The sequence below is a fragment of the Buceros rhinoceros genome, unplaced genomic scaffold (assembly GCF_000710305.1).
Source record: "Buceros rhinoceros silvestris isolate BGI_N320 unplaced genomic scaffold, ASM71030v1 scaffold4981, whole genome shotgun sequence".
NCBI classification, from domain to species: domain Eukaryota; kingdom Metazoa; phylum Chordata; class Aves; order Bucerotiformes; family Bucerotidae; genus Buceros; species Buceros rhinoceros.
Window position 1 is genome coordinate 25,719 of NW_010394681.1, and position 10,074 is coordinate 35,792.

Consider the following 10,074-nt stretch of genomic DNA (forward strand, 5'->3'; position numbering starts at 1 on the left):
CAGAGGGCAAAGCAAGGTATTACTCCACATAGGAGCCACAGTTAAGAACAAGAAATCATTTTTTCAACACAAAGGCTGCTGCAGCTAAAAAATCACTCCATATTCCTTTACCTCTCTATAGGAGCTTTTCTGTGTCACTTCGTGAATTGGCCATTTTTTTCTGGCATTAACACAGTTTAATTTAATCTGTTCCAACTGCTTTCTGTAGTTTTCACCAGAACTAGGTTGTTGCTGCCCACTTTCCAGACTCCTTGGCTCTGATATCTTTAAGTCCTGATGCTGGACTTTATTTTCTGAAACAAATCAGATTATTAACAAGACTTGACATTTAGTACCTCAAACAGTTTCTGGCAGATTTATCCCAGTGTCTAGAATTTTACCTCATTTTCTATATCAGAATACGTGTACACAATTGACTTACAGGAACCAAGCATTAATTTGATCTTCAGGATTCATATTCCCTTCAATGCAGTAACCAGCAACTTTCTTCAAAATCTTAGTATACTACTATAACAGTAACAGAGACACAACTGTTTCCTTCACCAACATACAGAACAAGCTCATATTCAGAATTTGTACTACAACATCCTGGGATGCTGAGCAGGTTTATAAAGCACTGAAGATAAGCTTATTGCATTACTCCACATTAGAAGTTTGTTGTCTGTGACAACAGACAGTCTATAATACACTGTAATGACTGAAGTCAAAGGCATAAAAGGACACGGCATGCTCCATGTCATGGTTCCTCTTGCAGAGGTATTATAGGACATGGAACTGGTGGAAGATTGCAGGGCAAGCTGCAAACACCACAGCCTAAGAGTGTTCCTTCATACACTTGTCCAGTTTTATTTTCAAGTGACTAGAAAGCACCATCCCATGCTAAGCAGAAGTAGAGTGCAATTCTGCTACTGAAGAGCTGAACTACTACAGCCAGCGCCTCATCTGGAAACTTGAATGAAGCACAGACAGGGAAGCATGACTTGAAATCCAAAACTGCTTCCAATGCAAGCCAATGGGAAAGGTTCCCCTGGAGGGTTGAGGGGGCACTGAAGTTGAAAAAACCCACCATTTTCCAAATGAAATCTTTCTTTTCCTATAATAGATATGTATATAAACCTAAATCTAACTCTTGAGGTAATCTGAAACTTTGCATTGCTGTTATTTCAGTACCTATTTGTTCTGTGTTTTGCAAGAGCTAGGGATGTAATGAATTAGCAGACTACATTGACATTTTACTTCAAGCCCAACACTCCACACTTTTCTTGAACAGTGTTGCAGTAGGGATTTTTTTAGATTCCAGTTGGGTTTTTATTACCACTTTCACAAGAACCATTTACAAGCCAAATTTTTATTAAATGCTCCTCAATTTTAATCAGACCAGATATTCACTTTGAGGAATATTTTATTTAGCAATCCATTTAAAAAAAAATACAAACAGCAATTTTTCAATGTTTATTCTACTTCAAAATACTAGAAAATCACATATTAACAGTTACCTTCTCTTTTCACCGCAAGACTTGTATCCATTTTGGTTTTGAGAGTTACAGTTGAGTTGGTAGCCATTTCTAAGCTGTTCTCATCCAACATCTGCAACCATAAAGGATTTTTTTCTTGTAAGGACTAAAGAAAACCAAAAGCATCTTAAAAATAATTGAAGGAGATCCCAAGCATAGCATCTGAAAGACATTTCCTTATGATAATTAATGACTGACACACTACAAAGCAAATATGCCTCAAAAAACAGTGCAGGATACACAGACAAGTATTACTGTTTTTAAATTCCTCAACACTCTGAATTTCCATCATACAGTTTCTGTAACAAAAACCTAAATGCTTTCCATTCTTGAATTTTTCTTCTGGGTGATGGGGACACAGGACATGAAAATGCAAGGCATACCTCAAAATTAATCGCTATAAAAGCCACAATTTACAGCCCATAAAGCACTTCATTCAATGAAGTCCAATTAATTGAGTTCATTGAGTACTTCCCATGATAAAACTCATGACTACAGCTGAAAGAGCTCCTGCAGTCAAGATGAAATGTTTATTTCCTCTTCATAAAACACATGACAGATTAACACCCCCTCCCTATTTCTCCCATCAGACGTATTGTTCAGAGAAGGCTTTCTTAATGCCTGATTACCCATAACAGTTTTCAAATTTGAAAACCACAATGGACATTTTTATTCACAGCTGATTACTTAAAGGAAAAAATCTACCTTATTTCTTTCTTGAATTTAAAAAAGCATTATTATTTTCCTTTCTAATACCATAGAAAAAACAGGTAGAGTTCCTTATATCCATTTCAAAAAGATTTAAGTTACCTGTAAATCTCCCAGGTCGTAAGAATCACACCCACTAGATTTTGGTTCTGATGGTGGAAAAGGTGGAATGAAGGCTGAACATTTGGAGCTGGATATTTGCCTATTGAAATAACATTGTTAATTATATCACATGCCAATGTATAATGTAGTGATCGCCTTTTGTGATGAAAAAGGCAATTGTGTGAAGACTTTTGGCTACAGGTCTCAAACAGAAAAGCAAGTCCACTCTGACAGCCAAGTGAGAAACACTTGTTACAAAAAAAATCTGTAACAATTTCACTATCATCCTATGAAACAACAGATGACTTATGTGGTTGTCTTCCGCAGAAAACAGTAATAACCAACAGCTAAACCTCAATGGAGTGTTCCAAAGTAAATCTTGAAATATTTACAGAACCATACTATTATGTGAGATACTCTATCCCACTATTTTCGGATTGAAAATATTGGGCTTTAACTAACTTCTGAGAGGCTAAGCATACAGTTTTTACTCTTTCGTATGTATTTCTCCCCAAAGTTCCTATTTCTGCAGGAATTCAGTCACACAGTAGTAAGAGAGAACAAAAGTTAGTGTAAAAGACTTGATTAGAGTTAAAAAAAAGCCTTCTCCTCTGTTAACTTTCTCACTCTGCTACAGTCAGGTAACATAGCACAGTGCTCTTTTAGTTGGCAGATTCTTCCACTGCTGAAGAGTTATTCACAATAAAATGAGCACAACCACTTTATATAATCATTATCATATGGATTACGTTAAAAATGAGGATTTAAAAAATCTTTTGGAAATTACAAGACTTCCTTATATCTGATTTTAGAAGCTGGAATACACAAAGTTATTTTGAACGTAATTTATTTTTGCCTTCAGCTCTTTTTTTGAGCCTACTATTAGCCAGAACAAGAAATAGATTTTTGCATGCTCTCAAAGAATCTGAGCAGTAAGATAGGAAGTAGGTTGTTGCATCACCTATTGCAACTATAATCACTATTTGTCAGAAATCTTTAGATCAATTTTAACATTCTTAATATCTGACATTTCTACTACCCAATAAAAAACATCGTTGAAAACAAAATCTGTTACACTGTAGTAAACCAAATAACCATACCTCTTCATAGCTGTAAGCGGGACATCTGTCTTCACATCATCACCAGCATCGGTTACTAGTTTAACAGGAACCCTCCCAAAGGGGCAGACCTAAGGGCAAACTGAAAGTTATCAGATGTGTAAAGCAGAAAGGAAAGTTTAAGATTTTGAGGCAAAATTTTACATGTTCTACCTGGTTAGATTTGTTTGGTGGTCTTAATGGATTGTGGTAATTGACTAGAGCACCCAGTTCCTGTGACTTCTCCTCCCTGAAGGTAAAAACAAAACAAAACAAAGAATCCCATGCAACACTGTAGTGTGTTTGGGTTTGGTTTAAATTATGTTTTAAGAAATTAAGAAATCAAGCCATTACCCAAGAAAAAGTCTGGTAACAGTAGAAGAATTTTCACCAGAATCATTCCTTTTTATGCTTCTGCGATTTCCAACTATGCTCTGAAGTCCAGACTCCTGAGTACTTGACACTGCAAGTAAGTAAGTTAGAATTATTCAGATAATACTAAAGATAGTATTTGTTTCAAAAGAAAATGTTCTTCCACAATAAGTGAAATTTAAAAATACATACCTTTTCATTCATCTAGTGCATTACTATAGCACTATTTTCTACTGATCTAGAGAGACATTTTATCATAATTCAGATAAAAGACACAGACTTACAACCAGAAGGAGCTTTCCAGAATAAGCACAAAATAGCCTGCAACAATTGTTAAATATATTAGCTACTTTTTTCTATGCAGCTATGGTTGTAAATTATGTTTAAACACATAACAGGGAGATTCAAGAAGCCCAAACACTATCCAAACAATTTTAATCTTACACTATATGCAGAAGGAGGAATAAAAGCAGTATCTTGGGAGAGTGAGGAAGAAACCCAGGCTTTTCAGAGCAAATTGTTGTCCTAATCTACATTCCAAAAATAAGCCTCCACTCCAAACCAGCATCATCCAAAGGATGCTTCTGAAGCTTGCTCCACAAGGACTCCTCAGGATATTTAGAGCTGCTTACATTTGTATTTTCATTCCAATTTTTTATCAGCACATAAGGACATCCACACCGAAATAACTATAGCAAATCCTGAATAAAACATTAAAAACCAGGCTCTTTCAGAGGTAGTGTCTCAAAGGTACAATGGCCTAGACAATTACTACAAAATCCCTACTACTGCAGAGACCCAAGATACTGACAGCATCCCTGACCTGACCTGTTCTCCTGCTATTGAACACTTGCTTCTGGGCTCTTACTTTGTTTATGTGGTATTTAGTTTTGATACATTTTTGTGCTACCTCAGGTACGTTTCTGTAGATCCACCCAAATTTAAAGCATTTACTAGGTGCCTGCAATTGCGAAAGCACACAACCTTTTCAATTCTAGTGAACATTATAGAGTAGCAATCACAACATAAGTAGGTACATTTTTCACAAGCGTACCTTCTCCTTCTACTTGTTTTTCAGTACAGTTTCTGGAAGGCTGCATATTAAATCCCTAGAACTACCTACTGTACCAGAGGCAGAAGATACGAATCAGGACATCAGAATTACCAATCATCAATTAAACACTTGTTTTTCTCCCTCAGAGTCTCCTTCCCCCTCTTAGAGGGGCACTTTTAATACAGACATCTTTAGTCATTAAAGTCCTAAAAAGCTTCCCAGTTTCAGTTACTGAACATCTTTTTCATACTGACAAATCCTAGGCTGAAAGAAATTTCGAAGTCTCCTTCAAACCTCCTGACAGAGCTAGGCCACAGGCACATTCCCTTCTAGAGCCAACTCTGCTAACCTACTGAAGAATTTACTAGCTCAGTGACTTGTTACCAAAGACCTTTTGCTGGTCACTCCACCTCAGCAACCTGACAACACAGCATGTAGAGTAATCCCTAATTCCTATCAGGTAAATTCAATGGAATTAGTCTAAGCAATTAGTTAGGTTAAATTAAACCAGTTGATTTAACTGATAGCACATTTGAGAGAGATCTTATAAGCTGTGGTCTATTGCCAGGTCACAGAAGATCAAGGCAGGTAATAGCTAACAGCTCATTCACCAGCCCGTCTTAATCCAGTAGATAATCTTACTCAGTTATTGAAGATCTGGCAAAAGTTACATGAAATTGTACATTAATCTTAAAATGAGATATCAAGTCAACACATTATGTTCAAAGAACATTATTAATGATCTCTAGGGAAATAAAGTACATATCTCAGATGCACTTTACAGTAAACAAACAGAAATCAAGCTATTTTAAAAGTCATTCTATAACCTCAAAACCACAAATAAACAGCTTATAACACCATGATCATCATCCAAACTATTCCTGCCTAGAAGTGAAGAAAGGAAGGTCATTTTTCAGAGACAAATGGCCACCAGAAGTCAGAACACACTAATGCAAATATATCAACACTGTTTATATGTTTATGCCCATGTGTTATGATATTGAAAAGGCAGCTTAATTCTTCATTTAGGGAACACTGTAGAGTACAAGCTATTTTAAAGAACCTTCAGACATACACTAACTTCCTAAATTCAGTGATTTTCTTAACAAAACCTTTTTAAAACTGAAATTAATACCTGATTATTCAAATAAAGATCTCTTCCATAATGGAAGATACTTTTTTAAAAAAAAGACAGACACCAATGACAGACACATTTTAAAAAAAATAAAGGCAACTAAGATACTACATAATATGATCACATCACATACATATGACCTATATGATTGGTATTACGTTTTCCATCAGTATAGGAAGTTTACTTGACCAATAAATAGAACTACTCATGGCTATCCAGAGCCTCTCAAGAAATCACAATTTAAGGACTTTTTATATGCCATTTCTCTTTAAAATTATTTTTAATGAACTGATCCAGAATTTATAAATGTATTTTTATTTTGAATCTTCCCATGTGCCCCTTGTACCTTCAGCCAACAGAAGTAAGACTTCTGGCATATGAATGCTGCAGTATTAGTTATTCCTAGTCCTTAATTTTGTAAACTACTTACACCAATTGACCAAACTACTCAGTTACACAAAAAAATAACCAAGTGCCTCAAGGAATAATGTAATTCTATGTTTTTGTTTACATAAAAAAGAAAGCATGAAGAGTGGAAGAAAAGACAGGTAACCTGGGAGCAATACAGAGAAATTGTCTAAGAAGCCAGGGATCAGGTCAGGAAAACCAAAGCCCTAATAGAATTAAACCTGACCAGGGACACCAAGGTCAACAAGAAAAGCTTCTATAGGTACATCAGTGATAAAAGGAAGACTAAGGAAAACGTGAGCCCTCTGCAGAAGGAAATGGAAGACCTGGTTACCTGGGATATGGAGAAGGCTGAGGAACTCAGTGATGTTTTTTTTATTTAGCCTTCACTGTCAAGTGTTCCAGCCATACTGCCCAAGTCACAGAAGGCAAAGGCAGAGACTGGGAGAACAAAGAACCACCCACAGTAGGAGATCAGATTCAAGACCATCTAAGGAACCTGAAGGTACATAAGTCTATGGGACCTGATGAGATGCATCTGCAGTTCCTAAAGGAACAAGCAGAAGAGCTGGCATCATATTTGAGAAGTCGTGGCAGTCCAGTGAAGTTTGTGCTAACTGGAGAAAAGGAGACATAACACCCATTTTTAAAAATGGAAAAGAGGAACACCTGGGGTTCTACAGCAGATCAGTCTCTTCTCTGTGCCTGGCAAAATCATGGAGCAGATCCTCCCAGAAACTCTGCTAGGACACGTGGAAAATAATGACAGACTACATGGCTTCAGTAAGGGCAAATCATGCCTATCAAATTTGGTGGCCTTCTACAATGGGGTTACAGCATTGGTGGATAAGGGAAGAGCAAATGACACTATCTACCTAGACTTGTGCAAAGCATTTGACACTGTCCTGCATGACATCCTTTCTCTCTAAATGGGAGAGACATGGATTTGATGGATAGACCACTCAGTGGATAAGGAATTGGCTGGATGGTGCACTCAAAGAACTGCAGTCAATGTCTCATTTGTCACCAGTGGAAACTGGTGACAAACAGCATTCTGCAGGGGTCAGTACTGGGACAGGCATGTCTTTGTAAGCAACACTGACAGCAGGATTGAGAACACCCTCAGCAAGTCTGCAGATGACACCAAATTGTATGGTGTGGTTGGCACACAGGAAGGGATGCCATCCAGAGGGACCTTACAGACTCAAGAGGCAGGCCTGTGCGAACCTCATGAAGTTCAACAAGGCCAAATACAAGATCCTGCACGTGAGCTGGGGCAATTCTCGGTGTCAATGAAGGCTGGGGAGTGATGGGATTGAGAGCAGCCCTGTAGACAAGGACTTGGGGATACTGGGGGATGAAAGGCTGGTCATGAGCCAACAATGTACACTCACAGCCCAGAAAGCCAACTGTGTACTGGGCTGCATCAAAAGAAGCACGGCCAGCAGGTCAAGGGAGGCTATTCTCCTTCTCTACTATGGTGAGACCTCACCTGTTGTACTGCATCCAGCTCCAGGGCCCCCTCCCCCACCCAAGAACAACGGGGACCCACCTAAGTGAGTTCAAAGGACAGCCACAAAGACCATCAGGGGCCTGAAGTACCTCTGGTATGAGGACAGGCTGAAAGAGTTGGGGTTGGTCAGCCTGGAGAAGAAAAGACTCCAGGAAGACCTTAGAGCAGCCTTCCAGTAGTTAAAGAGATCCTACAGGAAAGATCGTGAGGCACTTTTTAGCAAGGAGTGTAGTGATAGGAGAAGGGGTAATGGCTTAAAAACTGAAGAGAGGGTAGTTTTAGATTACATATTACAAAGAAATTCTTAACTATGGGGGTAGTGAGACATTGCAGTAGGTTGCCCAGAGCAGCTGTGGATGCCCTATCCCTGGAAGTGTTCAAGGACAGGTTGGATAGGGTTTAAGCAACCTGATCTACTGAAAGGTGTGTCTGCCCACAGCAGGAGGGTTGGAAATACATCTCTAAGGTCCCTTCCAACCCAAAAGGACAGGTTGGATAGGGTTTAAGCAACCTGATCTACTGAAAGGTGTGTCTGCCCACAGCAGGAGGGTTGGAAATACATCTCTAAGGTCCCTTCCAACCCAAAACAAATCTATGATTCTATATAACCAAGCACTTCAATTTTGTATTGATGAATATATGCGGTTTGCCCATTTGTAAAGTAGATATAAATCTGAAATGGAATTTTCCTAGATTTTAACTTCATTGAAATGATTGCCAGGCTTCACCAGCCTGTTACAATATTCACCTTAGAGTAAGGTATCTGTATGTAGTTTAGTGTGTATGTTACCATTCTAATTCTTCTCCACCACCAGTAGCTTTTATTTCACACTTTCAGCTCAGTCTCTATTACAAAGTACAAATACCTAATGACAGTCAGAGGAACACCCTCTGTAGAATTAGAGAATCTACCATCCCACAGCTCCGGCAAACTACAGTCACCACACTGAAGACGGAATGAGTATTGAAGGAATAAGATTGATAATATAAATAAGTATTACTTTATTAGACAATAGCAGATGAGTTCGCACTTAGAAGGGACAAACATTAGAAAGTTTTTCAGTCTGGAATTACAACATGCATAAAACTCAACCAAAATTTTAAGAAATCACAATTACCTGCGAAGTTCTCCTTCTCCTCATCTGAAAGCAAATGCTTTTTTTGTGAATGAAAGTTTTGTAGAGCAATTTGCAACATTTCTGGTGGAACAGCACAGCACTCCACAGCTTTCTGAAGGAGCTGCTTACACTTTTTCACATTTCCTAAGTAGTAAGGAACAGAGTTAAAACTCGAACTAAAAAACCTTTACACTGGGACAATGTGATCTTTTCTTAAAGCCTTGATTACATTCATGCCATCTCATATTCACTTTGCATCATTCTGTGAAGCCATTGCTCATGAGGCACTTTCCCCTCTTAAATATCCACTTTTAGAACACTGCCATAAACTAGTTACAAGTGAATCACGTAAGTCAATTTTTCACATGAATTTGAACACCAAGTCACACAACATGCTTTTTGAACTCACAAAAATGCATTCTTAGTATTTGTTTAGTGTTACAGGAACTGTAAGGAAACACACCACAATTTCTAAAATCCGTTTTTTTCTGTAGTATCAGCAAGGAAAGATGACCTTTATGAACTTTCATTTAGATCTGACCAGATACAAATGTTTATTACGTATGCATTATAAAACATCTTTTAATAAGAGAAGCAAAAAGGAATGAAAATGCTTCATTAGTTTTACACATTACTAAATGCTATAAACAGAAATTAAAGAGAAGGGGGAAGAGGGGGCACTTTAACAAAATACTGAAAGCAATCAATTTACATACATAAGTATGTATACATACAGCTATTAACAAAAATAAGAATCGAAGAGGAAAGAAGCACACTGCAGCCAAAATATTTTCCTTGTTTTAGAGAGCATCAGGGCAAAATTATGTCATGTTTTCTTTACAGCTGTTAATGCCCCTGAAGTCCCAAATGCCCTTCTTGCCCATTTTCAAAGCAGCAAAATGTAACCATTTTGTTATTACAGGTGCCACATACATGTGTACTTGTTTCTTATACTATGCAATAATGTATTTCTGAGCTCTGTGATGTTGCCAGCACTCAAAACTCTGATAACTTAAGTTAGATGTCAATGCTGCATACAGTTCAGACTGGGGG

At 37.8% G+C, this 10,074-nt stretch overlaps 1 protein-coding gene across 1 annotated transcript in view; it reads right to left on the minus strand.

Moving 5' to 3' along the window:
* The window catches only part of TTK (TTK protein kinase), a gene marked incomplete at its 5' end in the record, with an annotated part of 19,479 nt that extends 10,314 nt beyond the window's left edge, over positions 1–9,165 (minus strand). The window contains 7 exons of the mRNA XM_010145287.1: positions 111–293; positions 1,497–1,620; positions 2,325–2,424; positions 3,425–3,513; positions 3,596–3,671; positions 3,776–3,884; positions 9,022–9,165. Of these exons, the coding sequence (XP_010143589.1) occupies positions 111–293; positions 1,497–1,620; positions 2,325–2,424; positions 3,425–3,513; positions 3,596–3,671; positions 3,776–3,884; positions 9,022–9,165 (825 nt within the window). The remainder of the gene's footprint in view (positions 1–110; positions 294–1,496; positions 1,621–2,324; positions 2,425–3,424; positions 3,514–3,595; positions 3,672–3,775; positions 3,885–9,021) is intronic.
* Positions 9,166–10,074: the final 909 nt, after the last annotated feature.